Source organism: Lipotes vexillifer, unplaced genomic scaffold (genome assembly GCF_000442215.2).
Source record: "Lipotes vexillifer unplaced genomic scaffold, Lipotes_vexillifer_v1.1 scaffold182, whole genome shotgun sequence".
Lineage (NCBI taxonomy): Eukaryota > Metazoa > Chordata > Mammalia > Artiodactyla > Lipotidae > Lipotes > Lipotes vexillifer.
In genome coordinates, this window is record NW_006798798.1 from 2,275,184 (window position 1) to 2,300,603 (window position 25,420).

The 25,420-nt window shown below is 50.1% G+C and overlaps 2 protein-coding genes across 2 annotated transcripts in view; both read right to left on the reverse strand.

Annotated features, from left to right (window-relative positions):
* Positions 1 to 304: 304 nt before the first annotated feature.
* LOC103074857 (putative uncharacterized protein DDB_G0279869) lies at positions 305 to 7,657 on the reverse strand (the record flags this gene model as incomplete). The annotated part of the gene is made up of 2 exons (XM_007471088.1): positions 305 to 365; positions 7,584 to 7,657. Coding segments are annotated over 2 exons (135 nt in total), but the record flags the coding sequence as incomplete, so codon positions are not given.
* A 6,598-nt stretch (positions 7,658 to 14,255) lies between these two features.
* Positions 14,256 to 25,420, reverse strand: part of TSHZ3 (teashirt zinc finger homeobox 3) — a 68,281-nt gene continuing 57,116 nt past the window's right edge. Inside the window, exon 2 of the mRNA XM_007470932.1 lies at positions 14,256 to 17,903. Within this exon, the coding sequence (XP_007470994.1) occupies positions 14,704 to 17,903 (3,200 nt within the window). The 3' untranslated portion in view covers positions 14,256 to 14,703. The remainder of the gene's footprint in view (positions 17,904 to 25,420) is intronic.

Here is a 25,420-nt window from a genome sequence, read left to right on the forward strand (position 1 = left end):
GGTAACCCCCAGCTCAGCCTCAGAGTCCATCTAGCCTCTGGGTATGTCCTCCTAGCCTGTGTTGAGGGGCTCTGGCCGCGAGGTTGCCCTCCAGGCTTCCCTGTGAGCAGTTTTTAAAAACATGGATTCATTTCCAGGTAGTCTGCTTCCAGGAGTAAAAGGAGTCTCTTTCTCATTGGAAGGGAGGGGACACATGTTTGTTGAGCGTCTGCTATGGGCCAGGCACAGTGTTAGGCTGTGAGGATGCAGACACCTCATCTGTTTCCAAGGGAGGGGTGTGGTACTCACCTGGGAAGCACAGCTCTTAGAACAAAGGAGCATCCTGCTCCAGAGAGAATGGCCTCTTGTCGCTGGAGGCCAGGCGTCTGAAGAAGGGGGAGGCTGGGTGAGAGAGCCCTCACTAAGAGCTTTGGAGAATCATTTTTCGGTAATCTAGCAAAGTGAACCCGGCACTTTCTGTGTGCCAAGCACTGTGCTGGCTCCAATAATAGAAGGGCCCTTTCCCATTCCTCCCTCTGCAGGGAGCCGGAGAGGATGCCTGTTTTCACCCGGAGGACTTTCCAGGTTGGACGCTTGGTCCAGGGGAAAGTGAAGCAACCTGGGAACTCACAGCCCGTCCCTGCCTCAGTCTCCCCATCTGTGCAGTGGTGCTCAAGGCTGCTGGAAGACTCTCCTGGCCCTGGCACCCTACAGCCAGGAGATCTGGGCAGTCATCACGCAGCGGCCGGAGTGTGTGCCCTCTGCCAGCCAAGGAACATTCTTCTGCCATTCGGGAGAGCGTCTTCCAATCGCAGAAGTCAACACTGCATTCTCCCCAGAGTCTCCAAGAGGCAACGTGGGAGCGCAGGGGAGTGTTGGAGTCACACATACTTCCTGGGAAAGAGGAGGAAGTGCCTGGTAGACAAAGCCTGCAGGGCGGCCTCGGAGGGGCAGGGCTGTCTCTCCCTAGGAAGGAAGAAAGAAGGTCCAAATTAGTCATGTTGTATTACTTCTTTTTATGGCAATGCTCTGAAAGTCTGCAAATGTCAGCATGTTAATTTACTGTCACTCAGTGATATTATTTCATCCTTTCAAAAATGTGTTTCTTGCATTTTCAGTAGCATACTCCAAGTGTTCTCCATCTCAAAGTTTCTATAGATAGTGCGACTACTTTCACTCTGACCGTTGCCAAAATGTAGAAATTCATCTTTGACTGTAGCCACATATATGTTAGGCATGGAGTTGGGGACTTGGGTTTCCTGCTTACAAAAAGGGGGAGAAGTCTGATTTCTCTCTCTGTTCTATCACCTCTTGTCCTCCTAGAGTGCTCTGGGGTTTCTCTCTCAAGGAACGTGCAGAGATAAATTTAATAGAGAAATTTTAAGGAATCAGTCACGGCTGAGTTTGTATATGCAGTCTGGACCCTCCCTGTCTCCGAAGCCAGCCCAGCCCCAGCCCGATGCTTCTCCTATGGTGGCAAACTTATTTCAAAAATTCTGATGAAACACTTTGTAAATTTTGTTATTCTGTGATGATAATAAATCATTATAGCCTTAAACACTTCTCTAGCTTGGAGCCTCAGTCACAAATTATCTTGTCATTCTGACCAAAACATTCTCCAAAAAAGCTTGACAAGTGCTAAAACCCAGAACATGAAACCATGTGTTGTTGTGAAAGCAAGATTCAGAAATGTCAATTAATTAGATTAAGAGGCTACTTTTAGCTTTACTCGTGTTGCCAAATAACCCTTAAAATATGCAGAGCAGTGGAAATCTACCTCCGCGGTAGAGTACTTCTGTGCCGAGGGAAGACAATGGATCGGACTCACGGATGAAACTATTGTAGCTGTCAGTCGGCTCCAGAGAATGATCTAGAAGCAAATGTCACTTCTCCCACAGTGTGGCTTCATAAGCTGGGTAAATTCTGTCATTTATGAATTCAAGTATTTCCCCCAACCCCACCCCTTAGAATTCGTATACAGATCTAGAAGGAAAAGTCAAGCCTCTTTCCTATGTCTTTACTAGTAAGATGGATTTTTAACGTCTTTCTGTGCTTTTTTATAAATTTGCATTTGCATTTTGAAGTTCACTTTGTAAAAAAAAAAAAAAAAATCACGGAGAAATTATTTAAAATTTTTTTATCCCTGTTTCTTGAAAATCTGATCTTTAAATAATCTATATCCTCCATTTTATTTATGCCATAAACTGTTCCTATATTTTAATGGTCTGTTTGCTTTAAAAGGGGTTGTTGGTTTTAATAGCTCAGTTACTATCTTTGTAAACTAAACTCCTTCTGACGAAATTCAAGCAGATCATCTCTGCCTGTGTGTGGAAGGCACATTCCAACCCCTGAAAAGGAAATTTAAGCCAAATAAATATTCTGCCCAAATTAAAATACATAAAATGAATAGTTAACTTGGACAAGAGCTGATGGACAGAGCAGTCGGGCTGCGGACACGTGGGTGTTGGAAGAGCTGGCTGCCAGGCAGGGCCTCAGGAGAGGAAACCCAAATGAAATTAATTTCCTGTAACCCCCTTTGTCCATTCCTCTGGACTAATTGATTGCAGCATTGGCATGGACGTCTTGGGCGAGCAGAAACGGGCAGGACAGATGGCACCACTGAGGGTGACATGAGGCCATTCCTGCCAGGATCTTAGAATTGCAGCCCCTGCACCCCAGGCACAGCTCAGCGCCGCCCCCCCCCCACACACCCCCAATCAGCTCTGGGGACATAGGCACTGGAAACTCACCTCCAAATTCTCATGGCAGTTGTACCCACCTTGATTCTATTGTAATCTGTGTGGGTTCTGATGCTAACTTGATGACAGGGCATTTCCACAGAGGAAGACACAGCTGTGCCCGCACAAAGAAACGGCAGGGGTGGGGTTGAGGCTGAGGCCGAGATGAGGGATGTCTGAAGCTTTGTAAAGTTGCATGGAGCTGTGACAGAAGCCCTCCCCTCCTGGCATTTATAACCACGCTACCCCCTGCCCACCGCCATCCCCAGCAGCAAGCATGAGGAACCAAGAAAAGCATGAAGGCCAGGTGCTCTGTCTGAGCCCTCCCTCCCCGACTGGGGGCCGTGGAGTGGGGGGAGGGGGTGGGTTCACCCTGGCAGTCAGGGCAAGTTGTGCCCTGTGCCAAGGATGGGACTTCCTATAGGAGGGACATCTTGAATGGAGCTGTTTCCTGCATTCTGTCCTTTTGTGCAGGGCCAGGGGAGGGATGGAAGTGGGGATCTACAGCCAAATGCCAGGTTTCTGTGCCTCACAGTTCCTGCGGGTCCCCCTACTCACTGTACTGCCCACCCCTCTCAACCAATCTCACTGTTTCTAGCCAGAAATGAAACAATTAATGAGCTAGACAGAAGCCTTACGTTACCTCTCGAACTAGATGGGTAATTAACACATAAATAAATAATTAAATAAGGAAATAAAAGAAAATGGATGAATGAGGCATCCAGGGCTCTAGTCTCCCCAGAATAAGATGCACAGGGTGGTAGAAACACAGAGGGGAAGGGGGATGCCCGAGTGCTAGTCTCAGCTCTGTGGCTGACGTGGAGTGTTACCTTGGCCAAGTCACTCCCCGTTGCTGGGAGATCTCTCACCGGACCAAAGAGCCCAGCCTGAATAAATGCCTGCGGGAGTGCAGGGATGAGACGCGAACGTGGGTGGTTTAATGCAGCCGGATGGCAGGTGCTGCCATGCCCCCTCATGTCCCTTCACCTGCACCGTTATTGAACCTGCTAAAGGCTTCCTACTGCAAGCACCTGGATCTCTAAGGCCCCAGGATCATCTTCTTCCACGCACAGGGAGCAGTGCTCGGCCAGAAATGGATGGGAGTTCCGGATCCCCAACTGCCCGACCTTCAGAGGGGACCCCTTGGAGATTTTCCTGCACAGTCCTACAGAGGTTCCCAGTGGGATGGAGTCCCCATTGCCCCCAGTGGCAACATGCTTCTTAATGCATCTGCAGCTGGCTTCCTTTCTCTTTCTGTCTCCCCTATCCCCCCACTTCTGTCTGTAATTTTGGGGTCACCTGTCAAAGGGAGGACCGCATCAAATCCTCATCTCAGTCTCCACTTCTGAAGGAGCCTCACCTACAAGACAGATAGTGAGTCGTAGGGATGGGGCCAACACGGGAGCCCATGCCCACCCGAAGACGGGCAGCCCCCTGCTGTCACCTAGGAATGTGGCATCTAGAGATGCCAGAAATGGATACGAAATCTCCCAATTTTCAAGATTTGGCAATGAGTTAAATTGTTGTTTTAAAGTGTGGCCCAAACCAAACAATCTGCAGGTCGTATTCAATCCACAGGCTACATTTTGCCACCTGTGCCAGGTACACAATCACTGTTAGTTCAGGTGCCAGAGAGGCCAATGGATGAAGGCTCCTCTTCCTAGTAAATTCTGGTCTGCAGCCAACTCAGGGTCTAGGCAGTGTCAACAGAAGGACAGGTGGCCTTTGTGTGGGTGGTGGGCCTCCAGCTGTACCTTAAGGAAGAGTGGCCAGGAGGTTCCTGAGGTCAGTGACATCCACCTCGGTACAGTTCGGGCCCCAGGATGAAGAGCTACCCCCCATCAGGAGAGCCTGCTCCTGAGGGCCCACGGGAACCCCATAGCTTGGTTTCTCATCAGGCTTATCCTTCTGCCCCATGGAAAATTGAGATCCTTTATTAGGAGGAGCCATCCCTTGAGGAATCTGAGGCTTATCCCCACACAGGCAAAGCTGAGGCCAGACATCACTCAAGATGCACAGAGGAACACCTTCCAACCCATAAACAAGGCCATCTGCGGCCCAAACTTGAACCTTAAGTGTACAGCTTGAACCTGATCTTGGGGCAGAAAGAGTCCTGGTGCTTTGGGCCTGAAAACTGGTTGAGATGAGACTGTGACCCGCTGCTGATCAGAATCACAGCTGTTGGTCCAGGAATGACCCAGTCCTGGGTTCACACTGTTGTGACGGAGAGCTTTTCCCCTCAAGGTTGCCGAAGCCACTATGCCCAAATTTCAGCTCTGTGAGCCAAATTTCCTTTCTTCGCTTAAGATCTGGAGGCAATCCCTGCTGACAGCATCTTGACAAGCGTCCCTGAACCCCCAAGCCTGGAAATGAATGGGCACCCCATGAGGTACAAGCTCTGGAAGGCAGCTGGACGTAGTGTGTGTGCCAGCTGAGACCCACGACCAAGGCCTGTGAGTAGTGGACCTTGGAGGTTCCACGGCCCCTGGGATCAAGGAAGTGTACGGACTTCTGAGAAAGGGGCCAGAAGCCCTAAATGGTCAAGAAGCTACAGTAGAAAATCCTAGAAAGGCCTCCAGGGGGAAGAGAATAAAAAAACATCTATCACTGCAATGGTCGTAGCAATATTTCATTTCTGAGGATTCAGAGGTGCTTCTCAGGATGCAAGAGGCTCTGCCATGGGTCCCGCCATCTCAAGGCACAGCCAGGAGGGAGCTGAGCAACTAGCTTTCCTGTGGTTTCTTACCGGGAGAGGCCCTCCCCTCCCCGCAAGCTCAGATCTTATCCATCCCTCAAGGTCCAGCCAGGCCCAACTAGTTCAAAGATCGGCTCCCAGCCAGTGCACTTTGAGTTTCCGGGACCAGAGCCTTGTAATCTCACTCTTTGTTTTCTGCCCAATCGCATTCTTAATTGGGCGTTGTCATTTACTTGTCAAAATTGTTTTGTCTCCTTTCTCCAGCTTGACTCCAAACTCATTAAAGGCCAGGACAGCTCAGGGTGGGTCTTAGGCGTTATTTCTTCCTTCTGGGTGCAGGCACAGGGTGGGCGTGGCTGCGCTCTGGTCTCATGGTCCAGCCCCCTGAGATGGGACTTGTACAGGGTCCCAGGAGACCTCGCCAGGGCCCCCGCCCCATGTCTTGGGCACACAGAGGCTCCTCAGAACTTCTCTCAAGACGAACCATGGGTCCCCATGTTTAGGAAAGGCAACCCCTGCCGCCAAATGGGCCATAGTGTCAAAGTCTCCCTGTAGCTATCCTTCTCTGGGTGTCTGGCCCCAACCTTGCATCTGCTCTCAGAGCCTTCACCGGGCCCATGCCCAAGGCGCGCCATCTTCTTCTCAGCGCTTCCTTCCCCTGCCCCATCCCATCCTGCCCCCTTGGCTCCTGGTGGCAGAAAGACAGGGGCTGACTTTCCACCAGGTGGACACCTCGCCTCTCTGGCCTTCAGTTCAATTTAGGAGAATGGGCCCATCTCTTTTCCAGCCTTGAGAGATTCTCACCACCCCCTTCCCCCACCTCTCTACCCCCGAAACAGAGTCGTGCAGGGGTGTGGGTGGAGGGGATCTAGCCAGCCGAGGAGGTAGCCCGTACGCCGAACATACTCTCCTTTGTGATTTTTCCAGGTTCTATGCTACCTTGTTGATAACGTGAATATTGACAGTATTTGAGAAAGCCGTAATGCGAAGTTGGGGAAAACAGCGTGAAGTTCAGTGGTCAGACCTTGAGGACCACAGAGAAGGCAGGAAAGGGGGTTCCTTTTACATGCTCCCTCGCCCCCACCCTGCCCTGCCCCTCAGGTCCCGGACCCACCCCCAGCTCACTACCCACAGGGGAATCTGCGCTGTCGGGGAGCCCACGAGCCTCCACGAGACCCAAGGCTCAGTCTCTGAGTGAAACACCAGGGCCGAGTGTCAAACTCCTTCCGGAACCATGTGGCCCTTTGGAGGTAGGGGATTTAGCGTAGGCTCAGCAGAAGAATGGGTTTGCACTCAGCCTGTGCTTCTAATACTTCTGCAAACAGACGCCTGGCTGACCTTCCTGAGAGCAACAGTGGGCCAGGGCGGGCCACGGCGCCCCGCCGGGTCTCATCTACAGATGAGCCCTGTAGGAATCCCAGCCTGGCTGGGGAGAGGCGAGAAGAAAACGGGCACGTGACCGTCCTGAGAGAGCTGAGCTTCTGCACACACAGATGGGATGACACCTCGGGGTGGGAGAAGGCCTTTGCTTTTGTGGGTGTCCCAACATGAGGATGCCCTCTTACCATCTCAGCTGGGGGCCTGGGGCCACTTCCCTTGCTTGAGAAGTCGGTTCTGCGTCTCCCCTTACCATTGCCCATCCCAGCAATTCCATCAACGTGCTGTTTAACCACGGGGGAGGGGGGAGACTCCCCAGGACCCCAATTCAACAGGCACAGTCCCTTGTGCCTGGAGCTGGAGTCCACCGGGCTGAGGATGGGTCAAGCCGCGAAGAGACTGCGCCCGTGAACTTAGCACGACCACGCAAGCTGGCCACGCCGCCTGGAAGGTCCCCGCGCTGCAGGAACCTTTCTGGTCCGCCAGCCAGAGCTGCTTCTTTCTGAGGCCTGTCACTGCACCTCTTCAAACCCATTTGACTGGGTTGGAGCGCATCACACTGTCACCAACTCAGTTTTCATTAAGCGGCTGCTTCTCTGTTAGCCTAGCCAAGCAGAAGAACTCAAACACATGCACAAATTAAATCGACATCCAAACTCCACCAATATACAAAGCAATTTAAATGATATTCATTAGAGCGATGACAAGCCCTGATGAGGCTTTCAGGAGCCGGGTCCTTCAGCTTTTGCCGACTCGGTTTCATGGTCACTGAGGCGGAACTCCGGCGACTATACCTCCATTTTTTTTTTTTTTTTTTTTTTTTTTTTTTTTTTTTTTTTTTTTTTTTTTTTTTTTTTTTTTTTTTTTTTTTTTTTTTTTTTTTTTTTTTTTTTTTTTTTTTTTTTTTTTTTTTTTTTTTTTTTTTTTTTTTTTTTTTTTTTAAGCTAAGAAAATGACTCCTTCCTGACACACCTACCTCATTCTCTCTCCTTCCCTCCTCGCTCTGTCTTGGCCCAAGTTTCCCCAGCCCTAGTTTCCGGACACAGGTATGGCCGTGAACCGGAGAGTCACGTAAAGGAAAAAGCAGCCACCCTGACTCCTTTTTTCCATAAATGCTCCAATTAAAACAGATTTCAGTTTCTCGTAATTTCATTTCACTTGGCCTGGGAGATCTCTAACTCACAATTATGACAGTCGTAAATGTGTCCTGGAATCCTGCTGTGGGAAAAAAAAAATAATGGAAGTGAAATGTTGAAATGCAATAATTTTTCAAAATTAACCCTCCAAATTTAAAAAGTCATTTCCCAAGTCCTTATATATTTATATATAAATATTTATATATATTTATATATTGTAATTTTTAAAGAGAGAGCAGGATGGGCCCCTACCCCCACCCCTTGCTGCTGCCTGGGGCTACAGTGGAGGAGATAGAGGCCTGGTGTGGTCTGCAGACCTGGGTGGGCATGGGACACTCAGGCCTCACGTGTGGGAGCTAAGAGCCATGCCAGCCTCAGAGCCACATCTGAGTCGCCCAGTCCCAGGGAAGGCTTCAAGTCCACCTGGGCAAAGAGAGCAGCAACGGACTGCCTGATTCACCGCCAGCTAAGGGCAAAGCAAGGCCATGACCACATCCATCAGCACTCTGAGCTTTGGAGTTTGCAGCCCAGATAATATTCACAGCAGGGGGAATGATCACCAACTTCATACACTGATGCCTGCACTTCTGTTTGTAATTTTATGCTCAAGGTTAATTATGTGCGTCCTTGCCTTTGATCAGAGATATGAGCACGTGAGAATGTTGCCTGAGCCCATATTGGGAAAATAAGGATTCTAAGAAATACCCATGGACTGAAAACACACTTTCATCGTTAAGGCATGAGCTCTTAATTAGGAAGAAGCTCTTAAAAAATGGCATGTCCAACTGAACGTCCTGTGATGATGGGAATGTTCCATGGCTGTGCTGTCCAAAAGAGTAACCACTGGCCACATGTGGCTACTGAGCATTTGAAGTATGGCTGGTATGACTGAGGAATGAAACTTTTCATTTTATTTCATTTAAATGTGAATAATCACATGTGGCTGATGGCTACTATATTTGACCGCTCGGGTTAGACAGTAAATAACAGTGTATTCTAATTCCTGAGTAGCTAATTGTGGATGTTAATCTCTGGAAAGAGGTCACCTTGCTGATCGTCATTATCATCAGGAATGATTTATTAAGAATATATTAGTACATGACATTATACAAAGGTGGTAGGAAAGCTGTTCCTCTGATCTTTTATCATTAGAATTTAATTTTGAAAACACCTGGCTCTTTGGACCCGGGGTAGTGCACTGACCCCTGAATGCTGAGCCTCAAGTAGCCACTAACTTGAAGTCACTCCCGATGTCCAAGGCCATGGCCAAAGTCACCATCAGGCTGTCCGGGACTGTCAGGCCACGGAACAACGATTTGGCAAATCCATTGTTTAGGCTGAGCAGGGAACACGGTCCCAAATCGACAGTGCTTTGGGATGCCTTTGGAACCATCAAAAGCCCACCCATTACCAGGTTTGCTTGCCTTTACAATCTTCCTCGGGGTAGCCTGCTGTCAAATCCTTGGGGATCAAAACACGGTGCCTGTGCGTCCAACAGCGTCTCCCTCTGGCTTGGGGAAACTCGATGGCTGTGTGGAGAGCGCGCACCTCCCTGGAAGCAAAACCCTGTTTGCTCCCTGCTTTCTGCACGGACACCGGGAGTCCAGGCCTCGGCAGTGACAAGGCTGCCACACTGCACACACGGGAAGGTGGGGTTTGTCAGGACGAGCTTTTCCTCCCAGAAGCTTTATGCTAAGAGACAGAACTGAGGCTTCCCCCAAAGGAGTGAGATGGTTTCTGAAGCTAACTATAGCATATTTTGCAAAGGCCAGCATACCCTGGAATCGTGTGGGAACACAAGCACGAGTACCTTGTCTGCATCTCTGAGGTCAGCCGCGGGCTGAAAGTCATCGACTGGCACCGGGTCCCCGGGGAAATGCATTTTTAGGTTTCCTTTTGCCAAAGATTACACGTGCTTACTAATAAATCCCTAGGGAGAAAAAAGGTTAGTGTTTCTCTTACCAAAAGAATAACTATCCGGCAGAGCACAAATGGTAATTTCTCCATTAGCTACAAGGATAATAGCTATTATTTTGAAGTATTTATTATTAAAGAGTGGTGTTGGGGTTTGTGTGTTTTCATTCTTATGATTGCTTCCTATAATACCAAGTGGATTATTTTTGTGCTAAATAGTCAACAGAATAAAATGTGACTGTAATTTTCTAATTTCAAAAGAGCTGCACAGACGAATTTGAAAAAATAAAATCATTTGATTCTTTTTTTTCTCTTTTTTCCTACTAGATGACTTGGAAATCTCGGGAGACAATAGTTTCAACACAGGATTTGTTCAATGGAGCCTCGTTTCCCATCAGCTCATGTCCTTCAACTACCTTCAGGCTTCTAACTTCAGGGTTCTGCTCTCGAGATGGAGTTTAGCTCTTCCCAGAGCTTGGCAGGTACCAGGGCCTTTTTTCGCTTTTAGTGGTCAGTCACCAGGTCTGTGAAACAATAGGTGGGCCAGGGTTTGCGGGCAGTGAAGTCCACGGAGCTAGAGTGGTCTGATTTTGAGAGAAGGAATCCTTCCAGATCTGCAGAGACCACAGCCCTGAGCTGTGCTGGGGAGGCCTCCCTGGGCTAACCACTGCCACCTAAGCTCTCCTTAGCACCCGGCAGAGAAGCAGCTCTTTGGTGGTTATCAATATTTTTTTTTTCCTTTTTGCAGAATGAAAATAGAACGAAGATGCCAGGGAGATCTGGGTCTTCATCATAACCCACCCTCTTTAACTATGTAAGATTTTGGTTAATTATAGAAATCTTGCTGCCTCAAACTTAAAGATACATCACTGATATTTTTTGCTAAATGTTGACGGCAGCGAATAGCTAAGATGTGGCATATTGATTTCTTGTTGTGAAGTGAGCTGTTCAAGCTCCATTTAAGATTTTCATCTTGCATGTAGCCCTGAGCACATCATAGCACCATAAATTAGTTAAATTGCACATTTATCACAAATGTTATTTTAAGATACTGCGTAAATGTGATGGCTGGAAGATATACAGTAGGACTGCAACAAGCCTGGGCTTGGGTGGGGTGAGGTCGGGGTCACCTACACACCTGTGATTAAAACCTCCCTCACTTGGCACCATCCCTCCGCCTCCCTGGACCCGTTTAAAGACCTGACTTGGATGACCCATTCCTTCCTGCACTCACATTCTCTATTAACATCAACGGTAGGCAAACTAGTGCACAGCTGCAGCGGCCTTGGAATACAACTTTAGATCTTCCCAACCGATCTCAGGAAAATCAGGGACATTCTGGGCTGTGAATGGAAGGCTCTTTTGGACAGTGGCCCACTCTCCAGCCAGGAGAGGGTTTGATGACCTTGAGAGTAAATGGCCCTGCATTTCCAAGTGGGGCGAGGCCCTAGCCAGCCCCGCCTCCTGCCACGATGCATGGTTGGGAGATCGCCATCATGCCAGGTTAGGTTTGCAGTCATGACTCAGGTCCTCCACTGCCCAGTTACTATGTTTCCTCTAAAGGTGAAATTAATTTCTGGGCCCCATTAACATGAGCAGTCCTTTCTTGGCTATGAGCCCCTGGGGACCAAATGAGTCAGAGAATCCGCTACCTGCCTTGGCGATAAATCCTCACTTCTATACCCAAACTGGAGTCCTAAAGCTAACCCTGGGGGTGGGGTGAGGCAAAGATGGGCAGGGCATCAGTCTCCTCTCCCAAACTGTAAAGGGGGGGCGGGGTTTCTAGCATCACTTGCACAAATCCCATCTCCTTTCAAGCCACATGGGCCCTGGTGGTGATGGAAGTGTTGTCAGTTTAATCTGTTAGATGCAGGACTTTGGATTCTAATAAACCAATGCTATATTTAACCTGTGAAAAATTCAAGAGTGGAAATCTGGGCTCCGGGATGTGGAGATGGGGAAGGCACGGGAGGGAGGGTGTCTCTGTCCCCTGAGCCGGTTCCAAGGGGAGCCGGCCCCCCAGGGAAACGTATGGTGTCCCAGGCCTCCTTCCAGGTAAGGGCGGACAGGGAGATCAACCGCTCTCGGAGGGACTTCTGCGGCCACCCTGGAAGAGGTGGGGAAGGGGACAAGGCCCGTGACCCAGAAGGGAAAGACCCGTCTGCACCGCCCGAGGGCATAGCCCAACAGTGTGCCTGCATTACAAGGCGAGAGCAGAGCCAGCACACACCTCCCTACTTGCCAAAAAACCCGTTTTAAACTCTAGTGAGGTTCTCTCTAAAAACCCGGAGAGAGATGGATTGCCGAGAGAAAGTAGAGCAGACAGAAATTTTGGCCTCATCTTGACACAAAGGGGTGGGGATGAACAGAAAAAATGTAGGCGTGTTGCCGAACATCTCTGAAAGGGCTTAATTTAAATTTTTAATAAAAGCGTATATTTTTTTAACGTGGAGGTGTTTTATATATTACATTGATGTAATACATCTCTCATTTGTATAATTCTAGGTTAGGAGCTACGATTCCACATAACTGCAAGAGTAGTCTGAATATAGTAATAAAGGTATTTTACAATTTTACATGATATGTTCCCAGCGTTTTGTTGGCATAATTTGCCAGGGTTAATAAAAGCTTGTGATTATCATATAAATGCTCTCCCCACCCCTCCCGTGGATGGGTTCAGGCTCCCCGCCCCCCTACACCTCGTTATCTGGGCTTGCTTTAGCACAAGAGAGACAGTGTAGACCCCAGGGTCCACCTGCCCAGCTGGGCTCTGCTTTCGGCTGCTTGAAAATCCCGAATCAACAGGAAGGAGCCGCCCTGCACTGAGTCTTCCAAAAACCTTTCTTCCCATCTCCCTCGAGCAGGGCTCTGGGCCCTGGCTTCGACTTCTCTCATGCAGATGGGAGACCAACCTCCGGCCCCGACGCGGGTCACCAGGTGTGACCGAAGCTCCACTACCGAGGTTTGATAGCATCGCCTTCCCAGCGAGAATCTAACCTCACGGGAACATCTTCCTTTCTTTTCCATTTTTATTCTTGGGGAAAATTCTGTCCGCGCCGCCTCTAAGTGAATGTTTGCTGCTCTCCAAACCCAAGGTTCACTAAAACTCCCCTGATTTACGGGCGGTTTCCGACTGCCAGCACCTGGCAGACACAGCAACCAACTCAGTCATAAACAGATCGCATACAATTTAATTTTAATGTGCTCGTTAGTCGTAGCACATTTCAGACATAATTGTGAACGCAACACAAAATTATAGCAAAAAGACAATTTTAATGCTGCCGTAGAAAAGAGGGTTATATGAAGAGTCACATAATGGTGGTTCATTGTCAACAACAAAACAGGGCACAGAGTGTCTGTGCTGTTTACATGCCAATATTTTATACATAGGTTCTCATATGGTGTCAGCTGTCAGTTACTTCTGCAAATTAACTGCCAAAAATGTAGAAGAACAGAATCACTCGGAGAGCCGGTAACCACGGGTTACCTTTCATAAGCCTAAAGATAAAGCTGCAGTGTGGGATCTTGGGAGAATAATTAGGAAGAACAAAACAGAAAGTTACCAATTGAAATAAAAAAGGCATCCTACAATATGGAATAGCAACCAAGAGGGCTTATAAATAAGTAAAAGAGGTTGTATCACAGAATGCCTCGTGACTTTTAAGCAAAGTATTACAGTACAAACATTTTAAAGGCTTTATCAATGTTTAGGAAATACAGTACAAGTTCTCTCTCTCTCTTTTTTTTGTTCTTTTTTTTTTCCTTTTGAAATAGACTTACCCCTTTGAGCACTGAGTTTATTTTGAGCGTTTTTTTTTTTTTTTTTTTTTTTGATTTCTAATAAATACCTTTAAAAATCATGTGCAAAATAGTTATGATGCCTGCCATGGATGGATTTCCTGGCCTCGTTTATTCAGACTGCTCAAAACAAATGATAATATGATGCTAATAAATATGTATAATTTAAACGTGAACCTCTATCAATATAGATGTACTGTATAGCAAAACAAACAATCATACTTTGCTTTCAGATAATGTTTCTGTATACTTTATAAATGTTATCTGTGGTATCTTCTGTATAATTTACAATGTTTGCATGTAAAAAAAACAAAACCCATAGACCTTAAAAAAAAAAAAAGAAAAAGAAATATACACTATACATAGGCATGGCTTATGCCCAGAGCATAGCAGGTACATAAAACACTGTTGCTATAAATGCAGGAAAAAAGGTCATTTACCCACAATCACATTTTTCATAAGAGAGTCTGAAATCTATACAATATATACATCTATGTTTCAATGTGAAAATAATATTCTTTTAAATTTCAAGGCGTGTTATACCCCTGGAGACCTGCATAAATGGAGGTTCATATTATTAATTATAACTAAGCTGGTAAGGAATTTAAAAAACAGAGCTTCATACATTATTATTATTTTATTTTATTTTTTAACCAAATTAATGCCAAAGTGCTTCAAAGTACTCAGAGGGCTAAAGATGAAAGGGTGAAAAATGCCAGCACACTCGGCCGCGTGGAAAAATGTGGCCGGTTTCGTCATAAATGCTTAATTAAACTGTCTGTTAATGCATGCAGCTTGAAGCATCGGGGGATGCTCACAACTAAATCCCATTTACACAAAGTTCCAAACACTTACCACTGCGTTTTAACCTTCATATTTTACCAGTGACAACAGCTGAGTATGCACCTCTATTAAACACTGTACAGTTATACAAAACAGTCCAGCCCAGAGTGATTCTCTGCAGTTAAAATGAGAACATGTGCCTAGAACAAGACAGAGGGGCCTTAAGGTGCCTGCAACAGTTTCCCTCAAAGCAAATCACAGTCGTTTTCATCAAAAGCAAACGCTACTGTTTCTCTAACTCGGAAACATACAGAAGGTGGTCCTCTGGGGATTTCCCGTGTGTTTTGCTGAGGTGAAGTTTAACCGCATGCTTGCTCGCAAAGGTCCGATTGCAAAGTTTGCACTGGTAGGAGGTCCCCAGGTCCTCCTCGGGGGAGGATGTCACCAATTTTTCCGACGGTGACTTGGTTTGTGCTATCTGATTGTTAATCTGTTCGGTGGACAGTTTGGACAAATCCCGTAGCCGGAAGCCCAGGTGTGACTCGAGATGGCTGATGTACGTGGAGGGAGTCCTGATTTGTGACGCGCAGTCATTACAAAAGAACACGGGGTGGCCAGTGTCCAAGTTTTTGAGGAACTTTGTTCCACCTGTCCTTCGCAGCTGGTACTTCACGTTGGCCAGCCAGTGGCTGATGGTGGTCATGGAGAGCCCGGTGAACCTTGAGATGTGCATGCGCTCCTGGGGGCTCAGGTCCGACATGATGTACTTGCCCTCTGAGGTCTGCCGGAGGCTGGCGGCAAACTGGGCCTGGAGGATCAGCAGGTGCTGGGGGTTCCAGTTTGATTGGCGGCCCTTCCTCTTTTGCGCAGGCGTCACCTCCTCGGCCTCCTCCAGGGTGGCCCCGTCAATGTCAGACTTCTCGGAGATGCTGGAAGGGGTGGAGGACTTTGACGTGTGGCTCTCTGTCAAGTTCTTCAGCATATCGGATATATCTGACAAGGCGTTCTCGCGGAGCGGCGAGTTGGACATGAACGATACGACGGCGGACGTCTTTGCCGTTGTCACCGTGGATGAGGAGGTTGCTGGGGATGTGGACGTGGGTGGCAAAAGCACTGAACCCAAAGAGCAGCCTTTGTCACTCTTCCCTTTTGTCAAGTCTATGGGTTGGTCGTTGCTGACGTGGTAGAAATAGCGGTCGAGGTGGTCCACCTTCTTGGACTGCAGGGGTGGTGGGGTGGCCACCGCTGCCTTCTCGGCCAGGCTGTTGCTCATCTTGAAGAGCATGCTCATGGGGTCGAGGGCAGGCAGGGAGGGCTTGGCAGCCTTGCCCAGGTGGATGTTCATGACCGACTGGAGGGCGCTCAGAGGGTTAACGAAGGGCTGCTCTGGCGGGTGGTCGGTGATGATGGCCGTGCTGCTGCTCAGGCCGCTGCTCATGGGCTTCACCAGGTCCTTGCCGTTCTCCACCGGCTCTGCTGGGGGGCTCCCTTCCTTGCAGCCGTCCCGCTGGGGGCTGGGGCTGTCCTCCTGGCTTTTGAAGCCCCCATCGCTGGACGCCTCCATCCTGATGGGCTCGCTGATGTCGCTGCTGCACGGGGACGGCGTGGCCCGCTTGGGTGGAGAAAGCTTGCCCTCGGGCTCCTTCATTTTCTCCTCAACTTTGGCAACTTTCTCGGTGACCTTTTTCACCAGCTCCTCCATGGCGTGAAAGTTTGTCTTGGGCATGGGGGAGGTCTGGCTGCTGGGCGGAGAGATCAGGGTCTGGCTCTTCGTGGGGGACACGATGTCACTGTTGCCAAAGATGGGCTTCAGGGGTGCGCTCTTCCCCGCGGAGCCCAGAGACAGCTTCATCATGTTGGGGAGCTGGTAGGCGGCGTGGATGCTGGGGTAGCCGCCCCAGCTGGGGGTGCCGTTCTGGGCCTTATTGATGGCAGACGTCACTGTGTTTTCTAGGGACTTGAGGATATCGAGCCCCCCCTTGGGACTCTCTTCTAAGTCGTTCTCAGTCAAATAGTGGTACTTGGAAGAGATGTCGTACTTCTCCTCACAGGCCTTCTCCTTGTCCTTAGGCTTCTCGTCGGTGACCGCTTTCTCCTTGTCGGCCTCCTTCTTGACCTCCACATTCAGTTTCGGGGAGACGCTGGCGGGCGTGTTGGAGGGGGACGTGAAGGTGGTGGCGGCCAGGGGCACGGATTGCACCTTCTCATCCAGCAAGGAGGTGATGCTGGGCGTGACAGGCGTCTCCATGATGGGCTTCCCCTTCTTCATGGCTGAGCTGGTGACCTTGATGAAGTGGCCAGTCACCATCATGTGGGCCGTGAGCTCCTGCAGCGTGTCGTGCGAGCTGCCGCACTCCATGCACTTGAGGATCTGGGACTTGCGGGCCTCGAAGTGCCAGGCGTAGCTGGCCCCGTTCTGGTGGCCGTAGCGGTTATTTGGCGTGATGTATGGGTTGGAGTTCTTCTGAAGCACGTCGTTCGTGTCCGCCATGGCAGCTTTGGGGGTGCCGCCGGTGGAGTCCGGGGAGCTGGGGAGCTCCAGCTCCAGCGAGGCCTTCTTGCGAGTGGCAGGGATGATTTTGGCTGCGACGGGAGTGACAGGTTCCTTCAGAGGCACTTTTTGGTAGTGTTTCGTTTTGATCATATGGACACTCAAGTCCTGGAGGGACTCGAACGAGTGGCCGCAGTACATGCACTTCAACACCTTCTGGGCGTCCTCCTTCCCTTCCATTTCCAGCAGCGAGCGTTTGCGGGGCTTGGACCAGCGCTTGGGGTTGTTGTTGTCAGTCTCGTGGTTGTCGTCGCGGTAGTGCCCCGTCTCGTTCATGTGCACCGTCAACTCCACCAGGGTGTCGTAGGCGGCGCTGCAGTCTTTGCAGCGGAACTTGCTGGCCCCCGTGAAGATGGAGCCGTAGAGCTTGCTGCTCTGCCGGTACAGCTGCACGGTGCTAAACAGGCTGGGCTCGGGCAGCATGCGGCTCTGTGACACCTGCTGCAGGGTCTTGGCCATGGCGCTCTGGTGCCAGTCGAAGCTCCCACTGCCGCAGCTGCTGCTGCTGCTGCTGCTGCTGCTGCAGCTCCCGTTGTTCTTCTCCGAGGACGGCTGGTGCAGGTTGAGGGTGAGGCTGGACCAGTACGAGTTGGAGAGGAAATTGTTGTACACGGCCTTCATCTGCTCCAGGCTGTCCGACACGGTCGAGTCTTCCGGTGGGACCGCCACCTCCTTGGTCTCCTCTTCGTTCTTGATGGAGCCACTTTCAAAGTCGGCCATCCGGTCACTAGTCTCACTGATGTGGGACTCACTGTCCATCTCGTGGCTGGAAAACTCAGCCGCTGGGGAGTTCTGGTAGCTGGGGCAGGTCTTGCTGAGCTCCTTTTCTGGGCACATGTACTTAGCCGAGGGCTCCCCATCTGCCAGGCTCTCCTCTGGGTCTATATCTTCGTCTACCAGGGCGGCAGCCTTTAACTCATCTGAAACATAGGCTGCCATGATAACAGGTGGGACAAGTAGGACAGAAAGAAGGGACACAGGGAGAAGGAGAGAAAGAAAGAAAGAAAAGCATTAGTAAGTGTTGATCTTACCTAGAACATTTTCTCGGCTCTCGGGAAAACGCAGCAAAGCAGACAGGCACATTTATTTGTAAAATTAAACAGTTAAAATGTGGTGTTTCTTTGGAGCAAAAAAAAAAAAAAAAAATCTGCTCTTCAAACATAATTTGCCACCTTATTCTTCTCAAGGGGCAACAGCTTGAAATTAAAACTAAATTTGAAATTAATGAAGCACATTCTGGAGGTGGCATTCATTTCTAAAGTAATAAATTACTTGCATCAACCTCAGAGACAGCAGTTCCTGTCTGTCAATTAATATGTCTTATGCTTCTCCTACCCCTAATGCATTTCTTAACAGACAGATTCACAATTTAAATTAAGCAAGCATTTTTTACTCATTACACTTTTGAGGCTCAATCTTTAATAAATATAAAGCACAAAAACATCAATACAGTTTTTACAAAGTAAAAAGAAAGTACATCAATTGAAATATATTAAAAACAAGGTTTTGTGGCTTTTTTTTTTCCCCTCTCTTCCTTCTGAAAAAGTAGGTCTTATCGAAGCTTAAAGTAAATTTCCTTATAGAAGCTTGGACAGGTGTTGGTTTGTTCTAGATGGGAAGGAAGATTCTGACCCGCCACCACCCAGCCCTGGCCGTGTCCCCCATGTGTACACTCAGCCGTTCTCAGCAACCGGCACACACACTATCCATGCAGAATTATGTCAGAACAAGATCGGGCAAATTGGTATGCGGTGCTCATGCCTGCTGTATAAATATATACAAGACCTTCCAGTGGACCTTACAAATGTCAAAGTGTTTGCTCCTTAGACTACTTTGTCAATATTTACTCAGCATAAGCTTCACGGGCATCCAACAGGGATCCTGTCTTTCTGGAAGCAATGTAACTGGGGATGTAAATCCAGCCTGTACTTCTGAGCAGGTGGAGGTGCTCTGAGCAGGGCTGAGCAGCCGTGGGTTCTGGAAGACGCACTCCAGAGATGCAAAGCCAGGAGAACACTTGCATTCATGGAACTGAGTGATTTTTTTTTTTTTTTTTCATTCTTTTGTATTCAGTGACTTTGGTTTTTCCTTACAGGAGCTTGCCTGACACTGTAAACCAAGTTGGGTTGATCTCGTGAACAATTAGGCGTGGCCAGCCCTGTGGTGAGTGACAATGTTAAGCCAGAAAAGGAGTGAAAAGTAATTTCTTGTCAGCTCCTCAATACCTGTTTGCTTCTAAAGGCCAGTGGCTGAGTGTGTGAGGCAGCTGGAATGGCACAGTGCTAACTGCATGGCTGATTAAAAGCTCCTAGGAAAGAAAAGGAAACTTTGTTTGTGGAATTCACTCCCATAACTTTAAAGATCAGGGCGCCAAATCAATTTCACACCAGAAAAAATAACAGTGAAATGACTCAAAGAAGATTCCCAGGAAGACACACAGATATTTCCCCTGGCTCTTCCATCCAGGTGATGTGTGATTTTCTTCTTTCCTAAGACCCCTTTGAGCACCAAGATTTCTAAGCTGAGAAACTACTGACATCCCAACACCGAGGTGATTTGAATTTGGATGGGAAGAGTGTCCCAGGTACACACATTCGGATCAGCTGTAGAGGCAGGGGTGCTTCTGCTTATATGCAAACAGTGAAACAAGAGTCTTGGGCTGGAGCTGTGGAATGTCCTTCACAAATGACCAGAAGAAGGTGCCCTGCTCCGGTCAGCTGTGGTGAACCTTCAGTTTAAGGCCATGCACTTGGAGCTGACCTGGCAAACAAGCTCTTTTCCTAGGGCCAGGGCCACAGTGGATAGCGGACTATGGTGCTGGTCACAAGGGGGAAGATGAATGCTCTTGTTGGAAAAAGAAGAGGAAAATAAAAAGGAAAGAAGGTATCTCCCCCTCTGCACACCATCCTCGGCTTCAGCACACTCAAACCCCACAACAGGGCTGGCAGGTCTGCAGGGAGGGGAGCTGGGGGCAAAGTGACCAAGAGTCGCAGTTTGCCTGGAACTCTCCTGGTTTCAGCACCAAAAGTTCCACATCCCGGGGATCCTCTCAGTCCTGGGCAAACCCGGTCAGCCGACCACCCGGGCCAGGGGACACCCAGCAGAACCAAGTCAGAGCATCCAGGCAGATCTGCATTACTCTCACAGAGGAGCTAGAGCAGGGCGATGTGGGTCTGACTGTCTGCAGAAATGCACTGGGTGCGAGTAGGTGTAACGTTTGCATCCAAGGGGCCTCATTTGGAACACTGAGTCTGGAAGGAAGGGGAAAACCACAATGGCCTGTGTCCCTGCCCAGCTCCATGTGAATAGGGTAGATCCCAGAGCCCCTTCTCTCCCAGAGATGGCCCTGGGAGCCACAGTCCGCAGCGTGAACCACACCCATCATGGCTCCCATGGAACTCAGTCTAGGAGAGGCAGGAATCCAGAAATGGCCCCATCTGGCCACTACAGGAGAGACACACCAGGCAGGCAAAAGAAGCCAGAGCCAACGGTGGACATGAACGAGCCCAATGTGGCATGAAGGCCACCAGCTAAGGGAATATTGGTGGCTCTGCCAGTCCACCTCCTACCCAGGGGCAGCGTGGCCCCCGTGGAAGCCACGGCACGGTGTGGGGAGCACAGCAGGCTGTCTGGAGCGCCCCCCATAGCACACACACGCACCATCATCGGCCTGGCCGGCTCTCACCCTGAGCTGGCCCCCAGCGAGCTCCAATATGCCTTGCAAATCGCATAGCAGTATCAGAATGTGATCAGTCTGATGACTGAGGAGGAAATTAGTATTGAAAGAAAAGGAAGGCCAACCCCCCTGGTGGGAACCAAATCCTACTCTGAGGAAAATTAAAAAGCTTCAGGGCCAAGAGGCCCTGGATCCTGGGAGACGTGGCATCACCCCACACACCACTGTTGTCATGGTTTCTGAGGCTCCTTACAAGCACCCTTGCACACTGCCCTGACAGGGACCTCACCACCTCCTAAAACAGTCATTTGCTTTTCAGACCCAACAGTGAGAAGTACTTGGAGGGCAAAGCACGAATCCTTCTGCTGTGTTTTGCAATAATTGCACTCCTCCGAGAATATCACATCCACTCTTGATGACTGAACTTCAAAAAGTGGTGAGAAAGCTGAAACGGGCCCAGAGAGATGGCAGAGGGGATGAAGGGATGGAAGGGTTCATTCATCCCACTAATTCTGATCGCGCCCCACACCTGCCAGGATAGCCTTTTCTTTCTCTTGGCCTCCATTTCCCCATGTGTAAGTGACAGGGCAGTGCGGCCTGATCTGTAAGGGCCTGCCCCTCTACTTCTGTTTCGTGGCTTTCCTGAGGAAAGGGTAAAGAAGTGAGGCAAAGCCCACTTGCTCTAGCTCATCCCCTCCACGCGCTGCTCCTGACAGGCACGCAGCCGTTAAGTCACTCCTTTGTCCCTTCTGCTCTGCACTAACCAGCAAAGTCCCCAGCCGGAGAGAAGGAAGAACATCCTCACTGGGACAGGTGATGCCCCGGATCAGGCCAGGAGGGGAGGGGGACTGGGTGTCTCCATCACAGACCGGGTGGGCAGTGAGAGGTCAACAGGGGGCTGCGATGCGTTTTAGGAACGTTGCCCGATCACACGTTGGACCGTACTCTGGGTTTCCCATGAAGCCGATGGCAGGCCCGGTCCCCGGCTTGGACCTGACAGGTAATCGCGCACAGGTAATCAGGCGTTGGGAGGCTTCACTACTGTGGACGGTTATTTTGATCCCTGCTGCTATTTAACTTTCTGCTTAACTTTCTCCTTCCGTTCCTGTCTGGATTCTCCAAGGCCAAGGGCCCACTGTACTCTTACAATCCTGCACATAGTAGGTAAGCAACAGACACTTGCTCCCTGCTTTGGAAAGAGAATGATTGGAGGTCATGTCCAGCAGCAAGATGCTTGTTTCCAGCCTCTGTCCCCTCCGACCCCAGCATCTCTCACCCCTCCTCAAGGAACCCCTGACTCCAGCCCCAGCCCCTTCCCTCTGTTCTCCAGACAGAAGCCACCGGATCCTTATCATTCAGCGGATGGGTAACTCCCCAACCCCGCCCGTGGAACACCCTCAGGGACCTCCCACTGCCCCAGAGTCCTCCACCATCTCGGCCCTACTTCCTCTCCAGCCCCTCGGCTTCTAGAACGTGCCAGAGCCTCTAACTCTGCACTGCTGCCTCCTGTGCTGGAAACCCTGGGGCACATTCAAAGAGGAGGGGGAGCCATCTACCCTTCCCTGGGCTTCAGTGGAATGTAGTATCTGGGGAAGGGGGCTTCTCGACCCCAACTTTGTCCCCTTAGCACGCCACCCGCTCCCTTCATTTTACAAGGCACACCACTGAAATCTCTAGCTTACAGCAGATGCTCCAGGGTGTTCCAACAGACTGTCAGCTTCATGGGGTCAGGACCAGCCCCCCACCCCCGCCCCCGCCCCGCACCAAATCTGATGCAACCCTACCGTCTGGCCCAGAGTAGCCACTCAACACACATCCACGGAATGAATGAGTGAATGAATGAATGAATGAATGAACACCATAGATGACTTCTTCAAACCTCCTAAATAGTTGCCAGAACATCTAGATGGATCCAGATTCCAGCTGGTCCCAGAGAAAGCAGATGTGCTGGGGTCTGATCCAAAGTCCTTCCTGGATCCGTTTTCTGAGCATAAGCGGCATGAGGACCGGCCTCTGTGGGACAGGATGACAGAACCCTCCACTGAGGAAGAGGGGAGGAAGCCCCCCAGATGGTGGTCTCCTTGCACTGGGGCCACCCCTGGCTGTGCCCACATCCCAGTACACCTCTCCAAGAATGCATCAGCATCACTGTTTTCTCTTGAACAAAAACTCTTAAAATAGAGACCTCTGCTGCCGGTTCCAGCACAGGAGGCCCTGAACTGTAAGGGGGAGGGACTCGCATTCAAACCAAATCGTCAGCTGCAAAGATGCAAAGAAACACACGAGAGTGGAGACTCAAGGAAGGATGGACTGGGGCCTGTGTTTCATTTTTCCCCAAGTCGCTCAGTGGAAAAACTTCCTCTCCAAGAGGTGAACCCTTACCAATTGCTGTGACTGCTTCCCTATTATATCCCCACCTGCTCTCCCCTTCAATGAACTGTAAGCTCTTCAGGCAGCAAGACGTCAATCCAACACCCCAAAGCTGAGGGCCAAGGACACATTTTTGGACAACTGGATGAACTCAAGAACTTGGCATGCCCAGAACCAAATGGGACTCTTGGGCAGAGATGCATGTTCATGAGAAACGAAAAGCTCTCACACTTACAAAGGCTTTCTACAAAGTTCCACAGCCCAATGCCCTGGAATGTCAAGCGATGAAAAAACCACACTCCTACCTAATATGTGCATGTTTATGAACCATTTTCACATTCACTGCATTTGATCCTTTCAATGGTCCTGGCAGGTGGATAAAATGATTTCCCTTTTGCAGCCTAGGAAACTTCAGTTCCAACAAGTTAAATGGGACACTCCCAAGCCCTCTGTGGAGACCCCTCAGGAGTCAGTACAAAGGGGATTTGACTAAACTCCTGAGGGAATCACACAGAAGGAGCATGGAGTGAGCTTCTGCCGCATCAGAGCCTTCCCTGATGCCCCATCCCTTTTGGATCCCATGCCTGCCCCTCCAGGAGGGTCCTGAGTCCCCTCCCACAGCTCCCTGGGGCTCGTGCCTTCCAAGACATGGCCACAGGGACAGCGGACTGTCCAAGGAGTGAGGAGCCAGCCAGTGCAGCAATCAGAAGGTCTGGAGGCAGCAGCAACCTCATTAATATTTATTATCATCATTAACTAAACCCAACCACTAGGTAAAAAGGAATGAATACTTTTGATATAAATAAAAAACAGTAAGCTGGGCCATAATGGAATTCATTTCTGGGCAAGTGGGAACTACCTTCATCACACTGTTGTTCAAACAAGGAGATGAAGGACCTGAGGGGTGTCCCTGTGGGGGTGGGTCTCCAGCCGCGGAGGGGGGGCCTGGGATGGGGGTGGGGCGGCATTGGAGGGAGCTGGAGAGAGAGGAAAGAGGGCGTGGCTGCACCCTGCTCCCAGAAGCAATTTCCCAGGGCTGCACCCTGCTCCCAGAAGCAATTTCCCAGGATCTCTGTCCTGCGGACTTTTGCATTTTCTGGGCTGAAACGAGGGTTCTGTAGTTATAACCCTGTTTTCAAATTCCCAAGACTGCCTGGGAAGGTGAATTACTGGCTAAAGCGTCCTGGGCCCCCCTCTCCCCTCTCTTCGGGACAGGTGGCCCATTCAAGGTACAAGAGCACCTCCTCTTGTACCTTGAATGGGCATCCTCCATCCTCAGTGACTGCGATGGAGGGGGAAGAAAAGGCAGGGAGAGGCGGGGGTGGGGCTGGAGAAGGGTGAGGAGAGAGTCGGGGGCAGGGATCAGAGCGAGAACAAAGGGAGAAAGATGCGGGAAAGAGGGAAGAATCCACCAGGGCTAGGGTGGTGCTGGGAAGGGACAGAGAGAAACAGAGACAGAAACAAAGAGGTGGAGAGAGACAGAGACAGAGATACAGAAAGAGGCAGATAGACAGAGACAGAGATGGAGAGAGATAGAGATAGAGACAGAGAGAGACCCCCAAGGGCAGTGAGGGAAGGAGAGAAAGAAAACCAGTGATGGAGATTTGAGAAGAGGTAGAAAGGAGAGATTATTCTAGCGGTGAGGACAGTAAGGAGAGGGCCTGAGCTGGGGGTCTTGGTGCAGGGCTGGTGCGGGGAGAGGGGCCCTGGGGTGCTGCTGGGGGTCAGCTCCCCGGGTGGAGACCCAGATCTTGTCTCAGACTCTCCTGACCACTCAGATTTTCAAGACATAAGGTGATTTTTTTATTTTAAGGGTAATTTAACCATCTGAGGACATGACCAAGAAGGCAATTAAATGTTCAGCCAACCCTGGTGGGCAGAGCAAGGGGATGCAGCTTGGGGACAGAGGTTGCTTCTGCCCCGGAGATGATCTGGGCCGTCCTGGGTGGAGGACACCTGGCCAGGGGAGCCCAGGAGGAGCAGGCCCCGGAGCCCAGGGCCTCAGCAAACTGCAGGAGCCCCTCTCAGGCCCTCACACAAATGATCACATTTGAGACTTGACTTGGAACTGCCCGGAAAACAGGCGTGGGCGGCATGCCTGAAACTGGACAGCCTGTGAAGACGGCTGCTGGCTCCGGACACTGGCTAAGGGCTCGCGTACGCCAGGCTCTGTAGACCCTATTCCTGACCTCCCTTCACAGCCAAGGCCACTCTGCCTGGTTCGTGAATCAAACTCAAGTTGAGTTTTTTTTTTGTTCTTTTTTGCGGTACGCGGGCCTCTCACTGTCGCGGCCTCTCCCGTTGCGGAGCGCAGGCTCCGGACGCGCAGGCTCGGCTGCCATGGCTCACGGGCCCAGCCGCTCCGCGGCATGTGGGATCTTCCCGGACCGGGGCACGAACCCG